This window comes from Accipiter gentilis, chromosome 18, assembly GCF_929443795.1.
Source record: "Accipiter gentilis chromosome 18, bAccGen1.1, whole genome shotgun sequence".
NCBI lineage: Eukaryota > Metazoa > Chordata > Aves > Accipitriformes > Accipitridae > Astur > Astur gentilis.
The window spans coordinates 18,382,049-18,405,389 of NC_064897.1; the positions used below are offsets into that span (position 1 = coordinate 18,382,049).

Here is a 23,341-nt window from a genome sequence, read left to right on the forward strand (position 1 = left end):
AGGGGTGCAAGCTTCAATGTCTGCCTATTGTTGTCCTTTATTGCTCTGCCAGGCCTGTTGTCAATCCATGGCATGATGGATCACAGATCTGTCTCGGTATAAAGCCAGATATGACAGGCTAGATTCATTCAGTAGTAGCATCTCCTATAGTCAGTACATAGGCAACAGCTAAGTCAGCATTTGCATTATTTGTAAAGTTTACCAAGAGTTGCCAGGCTTGCAGGTGTTACTTGTTATCAGTGGCATTATCCCGGACAACTTCTATGAGTTTTAGCAGGTGAGATTCTGCTGTCACTTTCTCTTAAGATTCCAGCAACTGCAGCTTGCACCCTTGGTTGGGTTTGAAGGCAGCTCAGAGCTGAGGAAATGTTTGCTTGGGTTACCCCAAAAGGTTTAGTAATAACGTGCAATCACGGTGTTTTGGACGTTCCCATAAAGGTAAAGTGTTTTGGTCAACCACTGTCTGAGTCCCAACTTAAGTAAAGATAACTGTAAGGGAGAGTGAAGATTTTGCGGTGAGGTAGTGATTGTGTCTAGCTTATCGGTTGGGGCTTCTGCATCCGTACTGTTGAGCACTCCAGAGCTGTCATTGCTTTTGGGAATGGTACAAAGCAGGTGAAACACCCAGGTAAAAGACCTGGTCTTTATGTGTGTCTATGTTCTACTGAGGTAGGGTACAGCTGTGGAGCCAGGCTAGTATCCTTCATAAGTGGTAGACAAGAAGGGGGGGCATGTGGAGTTCAGTCTAGATACATTGGTTAGCAATGTTAACTAGTATGCAACAAGTGTAACTGAGGCACTCGCAACAGTGATAAAATATTATTATTAAAAGCTTTCTTTAATTGGACCAAAACTCTATACACCAAATGTACTAGTGTTAACTAGATGGGGGAAGGCCCTGAAACAGTCAGTTCAGACGCCTGCTGCAAGGCTGGGGCCAGTCACCGCGCTGTGTACTGCATCCCTCTGTTGACACTGGAGTGGAAGGGCTTGAGGCAGCCTGGTTGAGTTAGATTCAGGGTATGGTAACAGACACCACACCAGCAGCTTTAGGGTTAAACAGTTTTTCTCAAAATAGCAGCACAATAACATGTATCAATCAGTAGTATACTTATCTGGGTCAAAATGACAGTAAATCCAGTAATTCACTAATACTGGGCTAAACTTAATTCAGTAAATCCAGCTTACTCCAAAACTTAATATTGGTGTCTGCAAAGACTTGCATGAGCATGGTTATCAGGCAGGCCAGCAGGAAGCAGGGCAGGGCTGCTTCACATGAGCAACTCGACCAGCCAATGGATCTGAGGAATTAAAATTTTTCTGGTTGGACTGTCCTGCTTTTGTTGTTGAGTCATGGAAGTGCTATCTGGACTTGCTGACCAGGCATCTCATCCCACCTCTACTCTCTTCTGTGCTGCTTCTTTCCTTTGTGTCCTCGGAAATACTGTATAATACAATGCTAACCCCACATTTCCACCCCTTCCTTACATGACTCGGTGGGGGAAAGCGTGGTCATCGTGTCCTGGCTGTGCAATGCCAGGACTGATGTCTACTCCACACATGCCTCTAAGGGGGTGTCAGGTGCAGAAAAGTTGGTCATGGAGTCTCTTTGTCTATAGTTTCTCTTTGAAATGGAAGTACTGTGTTTTTTTCACAAATTGTGACATCTCAAATGACTGAAACGGCAAGAGTCGTGGAAGGAGTTTGTAGGGCTAAAACTGGATGTTGCCCAAGAGAGTTGATTTCTCTCCTGGTTGTGCTACAGAGTTCTGGTGGGAAGATAGGAAAGTGACGCAAGTAAGCGCGTTACGGATGTTGTTAGTCTTGTATATTTTGTGAGGCTTTGTTCAGAGCTCCAGCTTGCTCCTGGGCAGTCCACTGACTCGCAGAAGGTCAGATCCAAAGCAGCAAGGGTGAGACGGGAAGGGTTGCCCAGCTGCACCCTGAGGGTGTGTGGGCAGGAGTCTTTGGCAATAAAGAAGAGTAGATGGGCTGGATGGGCAGTCAGGCTCAAGTGCTTCTGAATCAACTGGACCCTCTGCTGTGGCAGCTCAGGGATCCCAGCAGCGGTGATGGACGTGGGCTGGGGGTGCTTCATGGTGCGGTTCCCCTTCCAGGCACGGTACCACAGTCTCCTTTGGGGACAGGTGCCTGGAGTGAGCTAGGGAAAGCTGTTAGCTGCTGATGCCCTGCCCTGGGTGGCCTTTCCAGGGTGATGGCTCTCTGCTAGGTCCCTTCTGTTCCCAGGAGAAGCAGCCGTCTACCAGTCCCTGCTTCAGTCCGGGACTCACAGCAACCTGATTCTCTGCTGGTGCTGCCCCAAACACCGCTTCCAAGTGAAGAGCCCCTTTCTGCTAACACATGTAAACCTGAAAAGGCTTTATAAGAATCAATGTAAACAGCAGAAGGAAGGAAGGAGAGCAGGCAGATCTGAATCGTACACCAGGGACCTTGAATCCACTCACCACAAACTTAAGGACAGGTATGAATTCTCCTCACTTCGCTCATATGAGGAAGTGAAGCTGGCTCACTCTTGCTCTATCACACTATCTCTTTGGTGAATGCTCACACACTTGAGTCTTCAGTCACTTGTCCTTTGCTGTAGTTTCTTTACATTGGAATTGGATAACCTCCCAGGTTCTGGCAGACTGCTTTGTCAGAGGAATTCCTGGGGATATAGCCCCTATTTGATGTTAAGTTAGTGACTCTCAAATTCAGAGGGCTGACTAAAGATATGATTCTTCAATAGTATAGTTCCTGATATACCAGCGATGATTTTTAAGGAGCCCTGCAGTAAACTTCGTATGCTCGTACATTCATGTTCCTGTATTTTATTTGCTGTCAAGTAAGACTCTGAATTTGACTATCTTGATTTGTGTCTCACTGGGAATTTGAACCTTAAGCCTGTGTGCTTTCTAGTCAGGACCTTGGAGATCCCATACATATAGGGACCTGTGAGGAGATGATCCAGATCAACTTGGGCCCTGGGCTTGCCCAGCAACAGAGATGACACTGCTAGGTGGTGACCGCAGAAAGCATCGAGGAGAGTGATGTATAAATTGCTCCATGGGAGCCCCTTTTGGAGTGCTCCTGAGGAATGGCTGGCCTCTCCCTTGGTGATCCCCCCCTTACTTAGGATGCCAGATGAGGATACTTTCCTGGGAACTGAGTGTAATACCTATTAGGTAGATTATAAGGGATTTGGAATAGAAGCAGGATAGTCCTCACTTGCAGGGTGGTGTAATTGTTACCTACTTAATGAGTGCCTTATCCCAAAAAACCTCACTTTCTGCCTCAGAACCTTATTTCTTCAGGGGTAGATAGTGGCAGAGGGTCTGACCACGACAGAAATTTGAACTAATTTCCTTACACCAGTTTCATTTTTGTACTCTGAGTGTACATGTGGCTCTTATTCCTACGCATAGGGCTTGTGCATGTGACTGGTGCCTAGAGAGAGACTACTTTTTGATGCTGTTGTACTGGGTGTTCAGGTTAACAGTTTACATAAGTAAACTCAGAAAGTTAAGTTGAAGACACTCTCAGTTAAGTTGAAGATGCTTATTCTTAGTTTATATTCCTAGTTTTTTATATGTGTATATATACATAAACTTTTATGTCCAGTTTGACTAAAAAAAAAAAAAAGTGGGAGCTCAAAACACAATTTTAACTTCAATTCCCACATGTAAGTGAAATGCGTAGCACCATTAGCAGCAGAGCATATTGGCTTGACTGTGATGCCATGTGCAGTTACCTCCAGGCTCAAGCCAGATTTTATTTGGCCAGCTGAAAACAGAGCAAGCTTAGGTTAGTCTGTACTTAGCCAGACAGACAAGGCTCAATACTTAAATGGAAATAAGTAGTATGTTTATTAGTTAACGATTACATTTAAATTATCATTTTGCAAACTTGAGGCAGATGAACTACTTTTATTCATGTTGCTTTCTATGCCATGCACTACTTCCTGACTATTTATGTTCCTGATTAATTTATTTATACTGGTGTGGCATGGGGAGATTGTTGTAGGACAGCCTCAGTGCTGTCTGCGTTCTCCACTCTCCCACCAGCTTGTCCCAGGGCAGTCATAGTGCTGGAGCACAAGGATCAGTTTGTAGCAGTTGATTGATGCCTTTAATGCCTCCAGCGTGCTGAATTTCATCATGATGTTCTGGGACAGTTGATTGATTAGCAGAGAAGTGGTCATGCCAGGGAAAAAGATGAGCCCTTAATTCAAGTATCTGTTATCTAAAACTAATAAAACAGTGGTTCTAAATAAAGCATATCAGACGTGTGTGGCAGAAAAAGACTTAACTGCAAGGTTCAAGCAAATGATTTATTTGAACTTCACTTACAGACTTAACATGCCACTATTGCAGGTTTTACAGATACAGTGGAGGAATGCACTATTGCAATTTTTAAAGCAAGAGTAGTACACTATTACAACCATAAGCGATTCACGGGCAACCACAAGCACACACGTGTTTACAAACTTAAAGCATAAACAATATTCACTTACCCCTCCAGGTAAGGGCTCTCAATCCCAGGGAAGGAAGCTACCTTGGCTGGTGTCCCAATCAAGGAGGGGAAGAGTCTCCTTCACAAGCCAACTGTATAGTTGGAGAAGTGACTCCCCAATTTCTTAGATTTTTTTTCTTCCCATTCATCACTAACTTGTGAATGGTGTGTATGACTATGTCTGAGTGGATTATGATATATGCCTAAGTGGATTATGTATATCTGATTGGTGTTTCCCCTTATCTTTCCTTTGTTGGTCTGTGATTGTTTGAATACACAAGGTTGTCATTTGAAACTGAAGCTGAAACCTTCTAGGGTTTTTTTTTTTTTGCTTTGCTTCCTCAGGCAACTGAATAGTGTTTGGATTGAGACTCGGGGCATACTATTTGTTAAGGGATTTCAAGGCTCAGTTCAGGTTTTGGTTCTTTGAATGGTGCAGCCACCGCCCTGTGTAGTTTAGGGCTTATCAGACAACCCAGGGCTAAGCTGTCTCTGCAGAGAGGCAGGGCCTCAAGGCAGCCCAAGGCTGGGTCGCTTTTGTAACCCTCCCCCTCCCTTGAGTCACCTGTGTGCACTAGACACGGTGAAACTCGTTTGTGAACTACGAGATGAACAATCCATGCACCACGAGCTTTACAGTTCAGTGCCCTTTGCAGCCCTGTACTGGGTGTGGCTGGGATGCAGTTAATTTTCTTCGCAGCAGCTGTATGGTGCTGGGTTTTGGATCTGTGGCTAAAGCAGTGTTGGTAACTCCCCAGCGTTTCGGCGATTGCTGAGCAGTTGCTTGCGCAGCATCGGGGCCTCCCCTGTTTGCCACTCTGCCCCCCCAGCGAGTGGGGTGAGAGTAGGCGAGAGGCTGGGAGGAGACCAGCCAGGAGAGGTGACCCAGGTTGGCAGAAGGGGATATTCTGTACGGTGTAACCTCATGTCACCGATAAAAACAGATGGAGGAAGAAGGGGGGGTTGGCTTCCAAGGTGGCTGTTGCTCAGAGACTGGTCTGCTTGTGGGAGGTGGTGAGCGAGTTCCTTTGTGTTGCTCGTCTCCCCGCCCCCCCTTTCCTTTACCTGTTAAACTCTCTTTATCTCGACCCTTGAGATTTCTCCATTTTTGTTCTTCCAGTTTTATCCTCTGTCCTGCTTGGGGGTGAGCGAGTGGCTGCATGGGTGCTTGGCTGCTGGCTGAGGTCAACCTATCCACAAGCCCTGCTACAGTTACACCAGAGGAGCTGGGCTCCCATGGACCTATCCTGATAGGTAACCTGGGGGGAGGCCAGCCCTGTGCTGGCTGTCACACTGGTAATTATGAGGTTTTGCTAACCACAGTTCAAATCAGAGTACAATGCTAGCTTCCTCCTTATCAGTGGAGCTGGATGAAGTAAACTTCAATGCTTTTGAAAAGCAGTGAAGTCTACTGGTCACTGTTTCTCCAGAGTGATCAAAGGATCTTCCACAGAGCCGGCTTTATGCTGAATTTATATCACTAGTCTCCTGGTCCCAGTGTTACATGGGTCACCTGATCAAATAGTCCCTATTTGTCATCATTCCTTTCATCTTCTGTTGCTGGTTACTTCCTCATGGTACTTTTGGGTTACTGATACTGCTAATCTCCAGGTGGATATTGTTTATTTCCTTCTACTAATCATGCTTAAGGTCAGTCTGTTAGCAGGAGCAAATGTCTAGCAGTGTTACCTAGTGGAGGATCGAGACCATGACTATACAAACATTACAGTGATTTTTTTTTTTAATAGTCCAAGCACTACAGTGTACAATTGCAATTAAAAAAATTGCACAAATACAGTAAAGTTACGGTAAACTGTAGTAGAGAACCATTCTGTTCATGTAGTTTATTCAGGATTGAAGCAGTTGATGAAGAACATGTAATTAACTGGCACTCACTCAACTATATCTTCAGAAGGAAAATTGGTAATAAATAAACTAGAAAATGTGACACTTCAAAAATGCTAGGCACCTACAGTTTCTGGAAGCACCCGCTGTTTCTAAACACCCTTCTTTTATCTCGGTAAGTTCTAATCTCTCTTTGTGACATGCATTGCTCGCTCTCCACATTGTAACTCCAATGTATGTGTTACAAGCACAAGCCCTCTTCTCGCACACACCTGTGGGAGATGGGGTTGCTCCAGCTTTATGTGAGCATTTACTGTTCCCTATAACCTGCTGATCCCCATGCTGGTGAGGAAACATCCCAAAAGTTTGCATGCACACAGCTGAGGTGTGGGTCCCTACTTGTTGTACCCTGCACTGTCAGTCCTTTAGCAGGATACAGTCCACAAGATCCTTGTAGGCCCTTAAGAGACCATGCTTATGGTGTGGGGGCTACAGGAGCACCTGTCCTTGTGTGTTGACATAGCCTGGAGAAGGGCGTTTGCCTTCATAACTGTTGATTTTCGAAGTGGTGGGGATCTTCAATGTTATGATCCTCTGCTGCTGGTCTTAGCCCACAGTCGGTGAGCTATCTTTTTATACCCTTTAATTGTGGCAACCTGTTGCCTTCTGCATTTGCTCACTCCATTTGAACTGGTTGTCTGTGTTCCCTGGTGAGCAACAGAATAGAAACCGATTGACAGGTGAGTAGTTTACCTGATGAACATCATGGAGGTGTCTTAGCTGCTGTCTTTTTGCATTTACCATTTAACCAAAATGCTAAATACATTAATGCTAAGTTAGCAATTTGGTTACTGCCATGCTGCTCTCTGCAGAAATGGTAAATGGTTGCTCAGGGTTGACCATTCAGTTACTGTCCACAGTAGTTCCCACACCATGGTTCTGCAGCTTCCTGCTGCATTTGTTAACTTTCTCTTCCAGCAATGTGTAGGATAAGGGATGTAACCTCATGAGTCTTTACTCCATGTCGTACTATCCTCTTGACTGGTGACAGTGAACTGGTTTTGGGTGTGCTTTCTATACCCTTTAGGAGTCAACTGTTACTGTGATCTTGGTTTGCCTCTCACAAGTCTCACACAACATTGCTGAGTCCCATACTCTCCGTATGTTTTCCCTGTTTAGGTGTTTTCTGGCTCCATTATGCAGGTGTACAGACTTTAATGTTAAGTTACAGTGTTCTGTGAATGAAGTATTAAATCTTTGCTGGAATGTCTTACCCAGTCCAATAGATCAAAAGCCTGTAACAATTTATTCTGTTTTAGGCTTCATTTACTTTCCTCTGTGTGTGTTTTCCTAGAGGAAGGCCTCTCAGAAATAGTAATCAATAACAAACATTGCCAATAAAAAACTGAGGTCTTTCGTATCAGAAATGAATTTAGATGTTGTGTGTAGATTAAGGCTATTAGAAAACTGAAGGAAACATAGCCTTCCACTGTTTGGATGTATTGTTCCTTTTACCCTAGAACAGAAACCCATAATCAATGAACTTGCAGGTCTTTTATACAGATGGCCCAACTACCCCTCACATCTGTGAGATGTCTCCACAGAGTGATTCAGGGACATCACACCAGCAGAGGCCAGAGACATGCCAAAACTATCTGATAGAGAAGTCTAGGTGGAGGCATTTTAGTTGTGATAGATTTGTTGAAGAGCTGTGCTGTTACTCTTGTGTTCAATGGGGGTGTCTCTCCATTCCCTTTCTATGCACTGTCAATGAAAAATTGGCAGTTGCCTGTGTAGTAGTTGCTGATGATTTCTGAGGCTTGTGGTCAAGGTGAGAAAGTAGTAGATGGAGTGAAGCGGGCATGTGTGACAAATAGTCTTCTCTTTGTCTTTCAGAGTCTTGTACTGTTACTGAACTTGTTAAATGTTCTTCCAAAGACAAGCGCTTTCTGCCAAATACCACTTTTTAAAGTAGCATGTTTTGTTGCATTAAAGTTATAAAAAAATTTTAAGGTTGTGATCACAGTTGCAAACTTAGTTTTCTTAATCCAGCTAATAATGATGGTGAACTAAGGCTGTACTCATTTTTATGGTCTTGACAGTGACAAGAATTGAGTTTTACTTTTGGCTAAGTTTTGTGTTGCATGTAATCAAAGCTTCTCCTCTAGCAAAGATTTTACAATTACTGCTAGTTGACATCTTAGTCTTGTTTATATATCTCAGTCATGTTTCTGGAATGTATAAATGTCTTAAATTTCATCAGCAGTTATCTAATTCAAAGAGATGATTGTTTTATCCCCTGATTATTTTTCAGGAAATACCCAGTGTAACATTAGCAGTCTGAAATCTTTAGCTTGGATGCAAAACCCTGTTTTCTCATCTAAGATTTCTGCATCACTGTAAGTACTGTTTTAATACTGTTGTTGATGTTTTTTATGAATTTCATATGTGACTTTGTTTTCCTGTTTTCTTTTGTTATTGGTGTCCTTTGAGAGAAAGTAAGAGAGTGAGGAAGATAGAGCTCTTTGCATTTTAATAATTACACCTGGAAAATTGTAATTTTGTGACTCTTACAAGCTAGGTCTGAGTGATGCTTCTAATTCCTAAGTTTGAAATCAGGAGAGTCTTAAAATCTAAAAGAGTCCATGAAAGAAAGTTAGGAACCCTTGGTGATCTGAGAGAAATGACCTGAAACATTTTGTTGAGAAGTTGTCTAATACCCTGCACAAAGCGAGCTGTTTGTTCTGCCCTAGGTGGGTTTGACCACACTGAGAGGAACTTACCGAGATGCAAACAGCATTCATGCTTGTAGGTTGTCATGGTTTTTTTGTGCTTTTCAATTTTTGAAGACTGAAATAGTGTTTGACTTTGAAGACGTTGTCTCTAACAACGTTCCAGAGGTCATTCAGAAGTAACATGCTCACACAGTTGGGCTTGTTGGTAGTCAGTGTAAATTCTGGAATATAACACACAAAGAGTTAGAGATTTGTGACACTGTTACCTCCTGGAGGTGTACTTAATGAAATAGCAGAGGTGATGATGTCATCTCCATGCTTCATGCCTTCTGCTGACTAAGTTAACACTACCAAACTGAATTAGGGGTGGTTTGCTTGTAGCTACATGTGCTGTTAACTACAGTCACAGACTCGTGTTTCTCAAAAATTAGTAACTGCCCACAGTGTCAGGGAAGAGCAAATGACATGTAGAATAAAAACAAGTGGGCCATGTTATTATGAGAGATCTTTACTGAACCCAAATTAATTTTCTCCTTTTTTTTCATTGTATTTGAAGGTGTAATTGAAGTCAAGTCTTCTTGTCTGGAAACTCTGACCTGTATTATATTGTGTAGGTGCTTCTTATGCTCAGCTCTTAAGCATTGCTCATTGTATCATGTTATACAAATACTTTGGGCTTTTTCCATCATTTTTGGATGAGAAGGTAAATATAGCCATCTTGTTAAATTAAAAAGTTGAATGATAGAATTAGGAGAGTAATGTGAGGATTTTGTTACTCATTAGACAGTCAATAGAATTGTTAGTTGCTGCTCTGTCGTCTTGTACCTTAACTGTGTTCTGGGAAATAATTTATGCAGCTTGACATTGACATCGATGTCCATAGGATGTGCCAGTGGAGTTGCTCTTCTGCCTAGCAATTTAAGTTCAATGGTTCTGTTCATAATGCATTCTAAGTAATTTCTTGCTAAGTGAAATAGGTTCTGATCAAAAGATTAAGGTTTGTTTTTTTTGTTGTTGTATTTTTTTTGTTTGGTTGTTTTTTTGTTTGTTTGTTGGGTTTTTTTTTTTTTTTTAGAATTTTGGCTTTTGGCTGAAGAAAAAGAAATAAAAAAAAGATGGACTGGAATGTAAGACCATTCCAGAATGCTGATGTAAAGAACCTGCAAAGTAAAGAAGCATGTTACAGTCAGTCGCTTTCTAATGCACATGCTTTTCCTCTGACAAATGCCAATTCCTCAGTATGCACTGATGCTGGAAATACACCATTTGGTTATCTGCAAACTAGCAATGCTGCCTTCCCTCTTGTTGATGCTGAAAGATTCAGAACTTCATATCAGGGTTTACCAGGAGCATCTGTAGCTCGTAACGATTTTTTCATCTCAAAATACTCACTTGTTCGACATCCGCTGTCCTGTGTACCAGCCACTCCAAAACCTCCCAATCAGACATCGCTTTTGCAGGCAGAGATGACTCAGACTTCTTGGCCAAACTCCCATGGCTACATTTATTCCCGTAGAAAGTTACCTCACCCATCTCAAATGAATGCTAGAAATAACATGAGGAATGTACTTCGGGAACCTCAGTACGTCCCCAGAAACGGTTACGCTGTGCGGTCACAAATACAGCAGCATAATGATGTGAGAACTACAATGTTATATCGAAGTAACATTCCTTCCCAGGATAGTTCTGTGTCTCTTGGTACATCTGGGCAACGTGTCCAAAACCAAATATATCATTCCAACAATCAGTTTAAAGTTTTATACTCACTGCAAAATACTGAAGCGCAGCTGCTACAGTATCGACGAAGTCAGACGGGATCAGAAGCTCCTAGCGGATGTTCTGCACCATCTTTGTTGCCTGCCAACTGTGATTCAAGAGCTGCAGCACAGGCTTTAATAGGTGTACCACAAGCAGTTCAAAATGTGCCTAATGGATACACCCTTAGCCAACAGAGGCACCCATCAGATCCAGAAAATGCTTCTGATTTTAACAGTGTTCAGCAACACTGTCAGAACCAGCAATCTGGAGAAGTCAGTCAATCAGTTAGGAATGTCAGTAATTCAAGTGGAAATGTGACAGCAAATCAGCCTTTTAATGAAAAGTCTGTGCCATGCCCTGGCATTTCCAAAGAACTGTATGATATTGTGAGAGAACTGGAAACTCTTTCTTCAGTGGCTGCTTCAAAGCCACAGAGCGATAGTGCTTCAGTTCAGGAAAGCCAGACTAGTAGTGTAATGAATGGGCCTGTTAATTCTCAAACTTGTTCAGTAGCAGTAGATGGAAGACAAATTACAAAGGAGAGACTAGCTTGGGAAGCTGAAAAGTTGCTCACTATTAAAAAAAAATGTATCCTGCTTGAAAGGATGCATCGTTGTAAAAGAAAACTCTTTGAGGCTTCAAAACGTGGCAGAAGTATTCCCCCACTTCCTCCACGTTGCCAAGCTGCTCTTGCTAATTGTCTTTCACAGGTGCCCAAACAAAATGTACCACCTTCCCCATCAGAAACAGTGATGACAGAGAGTCCAATACTTAACTCTTCACCTGAAGAAAGAAATGACAAAAATGTAGCCAATGCTGATAACAGAGGATTAGAGGTGACTCCAAGTAACCCTCAGGTGGAGCAGGGAAGCCTTTCATCAAGCTCTGCTCCTATTCCATCTCAAAGCAAACTCCCAGCTCAATTAAATAATCCCGAGAGTACTCCCATCTTGGAACGAAGGGATGCATGTGCCTTGAACTCTTCTCAAAAAACTGTGACATCCTTGAATAACGCTTCATGTTTTAGTCAAGTGGATAGCTCTATCAAAACTGCATCAAAGAATGTGCCAGCTAACCCCAAGAATTCATCATTTCTTCAGTTTGTATTGAGCAGCACAAATATATTGAAAGAGAAGACAGCTGGTGCTATTGCTGATAAAATACTGACTAGTCTCCTGTGTAGCGATAAACCACTGGTAGATAGATCTGCCTCAGATGGAAGCTTACTAAAAGACGCTAGTGAGAAGAACATAGAAAGTTTGAAAAGTGAGCAGGCGCTTACAGTTCACACAAACTCTCCTGCTGAATCTGGTGAAGCTAAATTCCAGAGTGATGTAGCTGAGAAGAAAATGCCATTTACTGAAAAGACATCTGTTACTCAGAGCAATTGTAGTTACTCTGTGGAAGAGCTAACTGCATGTCTGGGCTTGTGGAGAAAGCATCCGTCAGAATCTGTAACTGTGCAAAATAGCCAGTCAAAGGAAAGCCCCACAGCAAATCAGATTTCACCTTGCAGCCAAAACACAAAAAATAGAGAACAAAATAATGTTCTGGTTAGTACAGATGAAGCAATTTTGCCTGTAACAACTGCTTCTGTAGCACAAAAACTTGATACATTGAGTTGCAATTTGATAAAAAGTTTTGAACTCCAAGTTGCAGTTGTCTCTCCTTTAGTACTTTCTGAACAGAGAACACAGAGTGAGCAGGCAGACAAATGTCCAACATCTGCAGGTAAAACCTATCCAGTGATTGACTCAGGAAGCATATGTAGCTTGCAAGAACAGGGGAAAAATGTTTTAAGTGTGGTAAATACTGATAAAGAAACAATAGAAACTGTTTGGTCATCACCCAGTAATTGTGTTCTGGTACAGAAAATGGACTCACATTTGCAACAGACCGAATTAGCTAATGGAAGCAGAAGAGTAAAAAGCAGTGTGAGTGTAAATAATTCATACGATGAAAACCAAAGGAAAGTTGGTCAATGGGCACAAGACGCCAGAGAAAATCTGCAGCTTGGGTTACAAAACAAGGCTTCTCTTCCTGAATTGGTCATGAATTTTTCTAGTAAAATCTTTCAAGAAAGTGTAAGAGACCGTGAAGACAAGCAAGCTGTGTTAGAGACAGGAGATACGTCCACAGCTGTGATAGAAGAACAGATGTTTTGTATTTCTAGTGTATGTTCTCTTGTTGAAGGTCATACGTTTTATAATCCACAAATAGCAAGTATCTTCAGGTCAGTCCCTGAGACATGTGCATTAAGTGATACCTCGTCAGAAGGAAATGCATCTGACCCAAGGCAAAAGGAACAACAGCTGGACTTGTCTAAAAATGAGCTGAGCCATAACACTCCCCAAAAAGAGAGCTTCCTGCAAAATGTGTTGGAAGAATCATCAAGCTGCATGAATAAAGCAGGTAAGATTTTGGATGGTATCACAGCTAGTCATTTGGAGAAAGAAAGCAGTGGCGATCCTCTTAAAACAATTTCTACCTCAGAACAAAAAATGTCACTCAATGCATCTTTGAAGCATCCTGAAAATGATTTGGAAATTCTTGCTAGGTTAAACCAGCAGTTAGCTCAAAATTCACTAGATGTCTCAATCAGCATAACTACTGAAACAAATGCATTCACTGTTCCAAGAGACAACAGTAAACAAAATTACATGTCCAGTAAAAATAGCACAGAAAGAGAGAAGAACATTTTTGGAACAGTACCTATTAAATATCTAAACAATCAGCTGTCTGAACTAGTGGAAGAGTTTCCATATGGCATTGAAGGTGCTGATATGCTAACAAAAGAACCCGTACAAAATGATTCTGTGGCTGAGTGGATGGAGAACAGACCTCAAGAAGAGACTCAAATTTGTGACAAGGATTTTCATTTGAAGGACCCAGTAGATCAGATAAAAATTGAAGTGGTAAACTTTGATCAGATACAAGAACTGTTTCCTGAACACAACTGGTGTTCCTCTAGTGACAGCGAGAGAGTAGCGAGTCAACTATCAGGAGAGGCTTCAGCTGAGAAGGAGAACGTTGAAGGCAGTATTCAGCCTCATCAGAGTCTATGTCAGAAGAAAAAAATAAAACAAAAACCATCCAACTGCAGGGCCGAGGGGGGGAAAGATTGTTCTTTAATGGGTTGCCTATCTTCAGGTTGTAAAATGCCACAGTATACCTGTATATTTGGAACATCTGGTGCAGAGAAAAATGATGGTCAGCTTTCAAAAGCTGAAAATACTAGCTCTGCAGAGAGGCAAGAAAAGAACGGTAAATCTGATGCCGTAATGAAGAAAAACTGTGCAGTGGGAAACCTGCCAATTTCTGAAAAAATCCCGAACAACGCTAGCAAAAATAAAAAAGATACTTGCAAATACACCTCTGCAGTGAACAAAAAAGCTAGGCTAAAGGCAACTAATGAATACAAACCACTTACAACACAACAGGAAATAATTGGACCAGATAATTCCTCTGAAAACCAGGATGCTGATAAATCTAAAAGGAGCAGCTTGAAGAAAGAGCTGCAAATCGACAGAGAAATCCCATTGTTAGGCAAAGAATTTCATTCTGACAAAAAAGAATATCAGACAGCTGGTCATACAGATGCAGACAGCATGACAAAGTCATCCAAAAGGCAAGAGAGAGTTTTCAAAATGGAGTCCCTTTCAAAAGATAAAACCAAAAGATATTTGGCCATGAAATGCAAAACAGACATTCACAAATTTACAGAGTCAGAAACTGTTGAAATTAAGCATGCTGAAGTCAATGAAGGACAAAAAATTAAAACCTGTGAAGAGAATTCAGCTGAAGAACAGAATGGTAGGAGACAAAAGGACATACTTGGGCAAGATGTAGGAATTAACATCAAAGAGAAAGCCAAATTATCAGCAGAAATAAAACATAAAAAGCTGAATAGTTACCGTGCTGATGCTATAAAGTTCCCAAATTTTGGCCCTGTAGACTTAAAGTCAAGAAACCCCAAATATTCTCAGCCTAAATCTATTAAAGTTCATCCTTCACAGGAGCAGTCATACAAACGGAAGAGGCAGGAAAATAAGGTTGGGAAGAGAGACCCTAAGAAAACAAAAGTGGAAGAGGAAAGACTGAAACAATCTGAAGCAAAGAAATCCAAGCAGCTTTCACATAATTTCTTGATAAACACTGACAAAGCTAAAAAGTTGAATGGAGAAAATGGCTGGAAATCAAAGAGTTCATTAGCAGATCGCTCTGTGCTTAAACTACAGAGAAAAAGGGCTCGATCTTCTACCATCTCGAACTACTTTTCTAACAAAGAGAGGAACTACTTTTCTAACAAAGAGAGGCGTCTCGATGCTCAAAACAAAGACAAGTGCTCTGAGAAAATGTTTCCTGATAAGAATCTGCTGTATTTAAATAGAAGAAATAACAGATTAAAATTGCATCTTCAAAAGGAACCAAAAAAACACTACCTGAACAGAGTTGCATTTAAACGTACAGCACAGGAACGCATATATCTGACAAAATTAGAGACATCACCTGTCAGACCCATCTGGCCTATAAAGCCCAAAGTGTCACAAAACAGCGCAGATGTGAAAAGAGGTGCTTCTGTATCAGAAGTTGAGAAATCATGCAAACTGGAAGTACTTGAATTTAAGCTGTGTCCAGAGATACTGTTCAGAAATCCAACCACTGATGAAGAGAGCTTAGCTGCAAAGAATTCCCTGGAAAGAGAGAAAGCTGTTGTGGCAGGTATGATACTATCTTGATTATTAATTTGTAAGTAAGTTAATTTGCAAGTAAAAAGCGTGCACTTCTCCTTGAATTCATGTTACACAAAACTACAGACAGTGAAAATGTGGGACTCTAGAAGCTGAAGGTTGAAATAGCTTAGCTAGCTTTCTGACAGACTGTAGGTGTGTGTTAAGCTGAAAAAGAACATGAGACTTCCTTCAATTTTACATTTTATTCTTTTTTCCTTAAGTTTTACAGAATAAAAGTGGAGTAGTTCAGAGCATGGCAGTTTGAAGTCACTTTGCGGGAAGACTTTCTAACCTATTTGTAGAAGATAGCTTGGCTTGTTCATAGAAAGCAGATTCCCTTGGCATAGTTACCAAAGGTGATCTAATTTGTATTCAGTGTTCACCTGGTTGTGTGTACATCTGGCTGGGTAGACAGTGGAGGGAGAGATCTTTTGTGGCATTGAGGAAGAGAGAGGGCTTCGGCCAGACATACCCTGTACACAGTCTCTGTAACCTTTGCCATCTTTGCTTTAAGCTGCCTTTTTTACCTTCTCTTCTTCCCTATCCCCAATCTTTTGACATTTTACATGGTGCATTGTGAAGCATATTTGTGTCAAATGCTATATTTGATTTTAAATAAAACCAAATCTTAAGTTATACATACCAGCCCTTGCAGTCATTTTCACACCAAAAGGAAATTCCCTTTTGCATGTGCTAGTATATGTGTTAAAACTTGATGCTGAATAGAGACCAAAACTTGTGATTTAGGATCCTCAAAAACATTTCTGAAATTTTCTCTTTAGGTGTCAAGAGTAAAAAAGAAGATTGGTTAAAATGTGATCCAGTGAAGCAAAAAAAGCTGGAAGAGATCTCTACAGGTGAAATGACTTCTGATTATCTGTTTTGAAATACATGTTAAATACTCATTGCTTGGTTTTAAGTGTTCCTTTATAATAGCAAATCTTAATAAAGTATTTTAACTTATTCTTTACTTGCTCTGCTGCTGAAATGGATACTGTAGAGTAGACATGAGTTTGAAAGATTTGTGGAGATTTTTATTGCCATAAGAATATGTTGTTGGAGATAGTTGGAATTTTCCTGCATATGTGTGTGCAGTTGAATCAGAGGTAGCACTGGTGACAAGATTCAAGTACAGTTTTAAACTGTAGGTGAAGACTAAGGTACCTCTTTCCCACTTCAAAATGTAGGAAGTGATGTAACAAAATCTAGTGTGAGACTATAAAAACAGAAAATGATTTTTTTTTAATTTTATTTGGCCTTCACAGTTACGTTGATGCTGTCCGCACATACGTGCATTCTCACAAGTACCAGGACCTGTGTGTCCTAATAGTCTGGACAGGATTACATGTATGACACACAGAGGAAAAGTGGTGCCACTACTACATCTTCCTTGATCTCTTGATTGGCAAATTACTTTTTGGATGGTCTTTTGTAACCTTTAGGAGTCAATGGTTAAAACAGTGTCATCTTTCATCTCGGGATCTTGGTTGTTCTGTCCTTTGTAAATCTTGGGCGAGGTTACTCCCTGCTGTCTTTCTTTCTTTGCTTTGGGTATCTTTCTAGCTATAGTCTTGTTTTCTTACTGGTCTAATAGAAAGCAAAATGGTACATTCAGCATGCTGTAACCTTGTTGCCATCCTGTTCTTATCAGAGTGCAAGTCCTCTGCTGACAAGTTACCTCTGTTGTAGTCTTGATGAAAGCAACATATTTGGCAGTGTTTGCATCTTCTACTGCTGTTGAATGTGTCCTAGGCTATTGGTGTCTGCTATTATTTTAGCCTTTCCTCTTGTTTTTTCTCTTACTTTCACGAACACGTGTTTTCATTCACACCTTTCTTAATATTCTTTAGAGATCTTAGGAAGACACGCAAATGACCATTTGGTGCTTGAAGATGCATTGGAGATTAAGTCTGAGGTGCTTGATGCTTTAGGAAGGAAATTTGTGGCATCCTTCTTGACAGTGGGTGGCCAGAAGTGCCACATGCATAAGGAGTAGCATCATTTGAGACTCTTAGACTTTTGCTTTAACCTGCTTCTCTGTCTGTCTTTCAGCTGAGGACAGTATTCCACTTGATACAGCTATACAGATCCTGGATGGAGATGTCAAGGCTCTTCACATTCCAATCAAAGACTCTAAAGAGGTGTTTCAGACCTACAGGAAAATGTATCTGGAAAAAAAGTCGCAAAAGCCTTGGTAGCACTCCTGTATCATAGGTCTTTTTCAGTATCACTAGAAAAAAAAATGCCAACACTAAAATGCTTTTTCCTGTTTACTTCATATTTCTGACTAACTGTAAAAAAAATATTTTTTTTTTTTTTGGTGTTGGCAATTTTCCCCTCTATTTGCCTTGTATTTGTGAATGATTGAGATCTTAGTCTGTATTTATTGCACAAATACGCTTTGGTGCTGAAAATGCCATTGTCAAATGTACTGTTTTCTTTTTGGGATATTTGAGTTTTTTGGGTTTTGTTTTTTTTTTTTAATTAAAGATACAGGAGTTAGTTGAATCTTGACCAAAAAAACTCAAACTTATTTAAATTGTCATAGCCTGTTTTGTTTTCTGATTCTGGAGAACTTGTACTTGTGGTACTTTCCATTGCTGGCAGTGGAAGAATACTCCAACTGGAAAGGGATTGCAGTGGATTCCCAAGCATTATACCTTTATTTTCTACTTACGCTAGTCTGATTGTTGTGCTTCTAACAAGATTTTCTATTTTTGTAGATTTTTTTTTTTTTTAACTGGGAATACAAACACAAAACCCTCAAATTAAACATACAGATCGGGGATACCATGAAGTATTTATGCTGCTACCCAGTTTTCTTCCATTTCATTTTGTGGAACTTGTACAAATTGAACTCTTGAGTTCTTCATCTGAACACAGTGCTGTAAACTGATAGTTGACTGAAGACTTCTCTTGGTTTTTTCCTCCCTCTCTCTGCTTTCTTTACACTTGAAAAAAAAGTGTGATTGTTAAAGTGCAGGGAGTTTGAATTCACTCTATCTGGACTATGTTGCTCACTTTAACCAGACTGTAATTAATTTTTTGTTTATAAAGTTAGATAATGTTTGGCTACATGTTCACTGTGACATAAAGGTTATATTTGTTGTTGGATATCTTATGTTTAAGTGCCTTTTCATTTTTTCAGAATTTTGAATTGAATCATATTTTTTCAGAAATTTGGTACTTGATTCTTTCTATCTGTTTAAACCTTTATACTGAAAGTAAAAACTGTAGATATTTCACTGAACGGTTTTTATACTTGAAATAAACTTTTGAAGGCTATGCCTTGTCTTTTTTTTAGTTTAAAAGTATAAAGTTGTGTTTATTGCAGTTAGTTAAATAGGCATTGAAGATATTCCTGTAGATGAAAAGCAGCTATAAAATAAGTGCCAGATCTTCTTTTTCTTAAAAGGTTTGCAAGCGAGAACTGGACTTGAGTCCAAGCTTTTTCTAATGAACTTCTAACAGCATGTACTTATACTTCAGAAAACACATCAGGAATGTATTTCTCTTCAGCATTTTTTTTTTCCTCCTGCTCTGACTTGGGAATTGATTGGCATGAGTACTTAAATAGCCTTCAGTACTACGCCATTGCTGAAGATGTGTGCTTGTAGGCATCTTGGATATAATTACCCAGTGGAGCATACCATTAAAATTTCCTAGCTTTATCTGTATGCTGAATTAAAAAATGGCTTTTTTGGGGAGAAAAGTCCTCTCCTTCCATCATGTGTACATTTCTTCTCTCAAACTAGGGAACTATTTGGGAGGTTTTTAACTCCCTTCCTGTCTGGCACAGCTGTCCTAATAACTTAGTTGGGTTTTTTTGTTGTTTGTTGTTTTTTTTCCCTGGCTGGATGCCCAACTATTAGTCTGTGGGGAATGTTCCACCAGAGCATTTTGTAATAATATTGGCAACTCTGAGAAGGTTTTATTTTGCATTTTCTTGGGAGTTCAGCACCTGTATTATACTGCCTGCATTAGGGAAGATTCATTGTAGCTTTTAAGTGTACCCAGTACAAACAACACATAGCCCCTGTCAAGAATTTATTTTGGGTTTTGTTCTGCATAGTGATACATGAAGCTGACTTAAATGCTTGAATGAATTCTTTTCAATAGGAAATTATTCAATCCATTGACCCATGATGATTATATTCTAAATATTTGGAGAAGTTTGCTCACTGACCCTGTGCACCTGCTAAGTGAGAACGCCAGTTTTGAGTCCTAGTAGATACAGCTACGTCTTCTTCATCTCTTATATCAAAGAGTGAATCTTGGCTCTGTGACTGTGTTTACACAGTGACTTGTGCCTACGCTGCTTTGTTATGGCTAGGATCTTTGGGATAGACTGGCCACATCCTTTCTGCTCGGTTCGTGTGTTGGCTCAATAGGTATCTTGTAAGCCTTAGCACTTAAAGTGCTTTGCGCTTACAAATGGCTTCTAGCTTATGCTATGATTATTGCGTAATTGTTGTATGCACCTGCATACTAAGGGGGCTGTGTCAGATGCTCTTACTCAGTTGCCATTTCTCCTGCTCCCTATGGTGCTGGCTGAAGCCACAATACTACAGCAAGCCCTTGGCCTTGGAGAGGCAAGATGCTGGCATCCACCTCGATATGGCTACTGTGAGAAAATGAGTGTTATGTTGCTTGAAGCGAGCTGATAAATGTGAGCATGAGGGCATTCACTAGCATTTAAGATACCTATCAGGGATGTGATGTGTGCCCATTGTCTTGTGTATTGCCTGTACTTGAAAGGACTTGTAACATGAATGTCACCAGTGGGGTTACTTTGTAAAAACCATGGATCCTGTCATGGCTCTGAGAGCACTAATAGGTCTTAATGGTCCTGATCATTCATATGTGGGACCTCCACTCACACCCCCTGCTCAGGGGCCCAGGAACTCCATTTAAGATAAGCCAGGGCTTCAGTCCCTGCCTGAGCAATGTTCAAGGTCTACCTGTTTCTAGCTCCATTACAGTCATGCCTGTGTGTGGGCATGGAAGTTGCCCGTTGATCCGGACCCTGACCCGTGGATGGTCTTCCTGCCTGGACTCAGATGTATGTTACTGTGAAGCTACCTGTCAATTGTGACTGTGTCTGACCCTGGTTGCCATTACTGGATCTGATCCTGGCCTGTGATTGACTTCCCAGCTTCATATTGGCCCTGCTTCATCGCTACAAGCTTGTCTGATGATCTGGACTCTGGCTTGACCCTGGTTACCATCCCTGTCCTGCTTAGGTGCTGTGGCGATGGGGCCTTGGCTGGTGAGGCCCCTGCCTTGCCAGCTGTGGTATCTCCCTTGGTTTCTGGCCCCTGGCCCTTAGGGAGCTGCTGGTCCTTGCTGAGCCCTGACAGGTACAGAGCTGTGGGTTGTGGGCATGCAACATCCTGTCCTGTTGGTGTCTGTCTTTTCTGTCCTTCCCCTTCCCTTCTCAGAAACTTTCTGTGTCAGTAGGAGGAGCTACCACTTCTATCATTCTTGCCTTTGTGCCCCAAGAGAGTCATGGATGAGGTTCCTGATAAGTGTAAAAATGTAAATGTCATTTGCCACCCATTTTCAAAGGCAAGAAGATGACCCACAGAACTACAGGAGACTGATCAGCCAGCCTGATCCCTTTCTTTGGAACGATTATAGAACAATCCTCCCTGAAGCCATGACTACCCAAGTACAGTAAAGATAAGGTGATTTGGAATATTTGGCATGGATTTACAAAGGGTAAATCACACCTGACCAACCTGATGGTCTTTTATGATGAGGTGACAGATTCTGTGGACAAGGGGACTGTAGAAAATGTTGTTTACCTTTAACAAGGTTCTTGATGTAGTATTCTTGTAGCCAAATTGGAGAGAGATGGTTTGGATAAGTGACTTGCATGGTGGGTGGAAAATAAGCTGACCAGCTGGGCTTCGACGATGCTGTCTGTGATCAGGGGTACAAGGTCCAGCTGGCATCTGATTACTACTGCGTTCTTCAGCAGTTGGTACTGGGGCTGTCATTGTTCACCATCTTCGTTAATGAATTGGGAGAATGGGATGTAATGAACCTTTGCAGGTTTGCAGGAAACTCAAGCGTAACTGTCGTGGTTTAAGCCCAGCTGGCAACAAAGCACCACAAACCTGCTTGCTCACTCCTCCCCTGCACCTGGCCCAGGTGGGATGAGGAGGAGAAAATGTAAAGAAATGCTCCTGGGTCAAGACAAGGACAGGGAGGGATCACTCACCACTTACGGTCTCGGGCAAAAGACAGACTCAACTTGGGGAAAAAAGAAAATCAGTTGAATTTACTACAAATCAAAACAAGGATAATGAGAAGTAAACCCAAATCTTAGAACATCTTCCCCCCACCCCTCCTTCCTTCCCAGCTCAATTCCTCTCCCAGTTTTCTCTCCCTCCCCCGGCATGGGAATGGGGGTTGTGGTCAGTTCCTCACACGTTGTCTCTGCCGCTCCTTCCTCCTCAGGGGGAGGACTCCTCACTCTTCCCCTGGTCCAGCGTGGGGTCCCTCCCACGGGAGACAGTCCTTCACGAACTTCTCCGGCATGGGGCCTTTCCGCGGGCCGATCTTCAGTCACAGACTGCTCCAGCGCGGGCTTTCCCATGGAGTCACGGCCAACTTCAAGGGCATCCACCTGCTCCACTGTGGGCTCCTCTCTCCCCGGGCTGCAGACGGGCATCTGCTGCCCCGCTCCCCTCCGTGGGCTGGGGGACACAGCCTGCCGCCTCACCACGGGCTGCGGGGGCATCAAAACCTCCTCCGGCACCCCTCCTCCCCTCCTTCCTCACTGACCTGGTGTCTGCAGAGGGGTTCCTCTCACACCCCACTCCCCGCTCCGCTGCAGGTTCCCCCTCTGAACTCCGCTCTCCCAGAGGCGCGACCGCCATCGCGGACGGGCTCGGCCTGGGCCAGCGGCGGGTCTGGCTCGGAGCCGGGGAAGCTTCCGGACGGGCTCGGCCTGGGCCAGCGGCGGGTCCGGCTCGGAGCCGGGGAAGCTTCCAGCGGCTTCTCACAGGAGACACCCCTGCGGCCCCTACCCTCCTAACAAAACACCGCTACACAAACCCAAACCAGTAACTTTCTGTGGAAATTCAGGAAAGGCACACAGGGTGTCTCCCACAACACTTGCTTCCTCTCACGTCCAACAGGTGGAACTAGAAATACTTCCGAGAGCTGGTTTCTAATGGCGTGACGAGGCCATGGCCCCAGAAGATGGCCTGTCCAGCAGGTGCCTGTCTTTGGCTTCAGGCAGCAATGCTTGTGTGGAAACTGGGCTCGCATCTGCTCCAGGACCTGATAAGGAGCCCCTGCCCTAACCATCCAGCGAAGTGATGTTCAAGAAGATCAATAGGATGGAAGTCTGTAACAGCAAGATAACAAATTTGACATGTTTAACTGCAACACGGTTATTTCCTTTGACCAGATATGAACACAGATGCCATAAATTCAGTGGCCATTTACTTCATGTAATTGTCATGACATGTTGTAAATCACACCCATTGTCTTGCCATGTGTCCGGTCGTGCGGTGACCTGGCCCCTGTAAACTGAGAATAGAGCCAGTCATCGAGAAAAAAAAACACACGCAAAGTGCTGGGCTTGGGAACTTGGAAAAATGTTACCACCTGTCGTGGAGTGATGCACTTCACTCGTAGGAGAGAAGGAGCAATAGGTTTATTGATATAAAACAGTGATTTAACCAAGTTTGATAGTAAATGAACAGTGGTTTAACAAGATCTGATGGCAATATATCAGAGAAG

The 23,341-nt window shown here is 42.2% G+C and overlaps 1 protein-coding gene across 1 annotated transcript in view; it reads left to right on the forward strand.

The window, feature by feature from the left end:
* Nucleotides 1-18,855, forward strand: part of RESF1 (retroelement silencing factor 1) — a 32,724-nt gene extending 13,869 nt beyond the window's left edge. The window contains 6 exon segments of the mRNA XM_049822520.1: nt 8,672-8,756; nt 9,649-9,795; nt 10,168-15,572; nt 16,366-16,440; nt 17,636-17,766; nt 17,768-18,855. Coding sequence (XP_049678477.1) covers nt 10,208-15,572; nt 16,366-16,440; nt 17,636-17,766; nt 17,768-17,797 — 5,601 coding nt within the window. The 5' untranslated portion in view covers nt 8,672-8,756; nt 9,649-9,795; nt 10,168-10,207 and the 3' untranslated portion in view covers nt 17,798-18,855.
* Nucleotides 18,856-23,341: the final 4,486 nt, after the last annotated feature.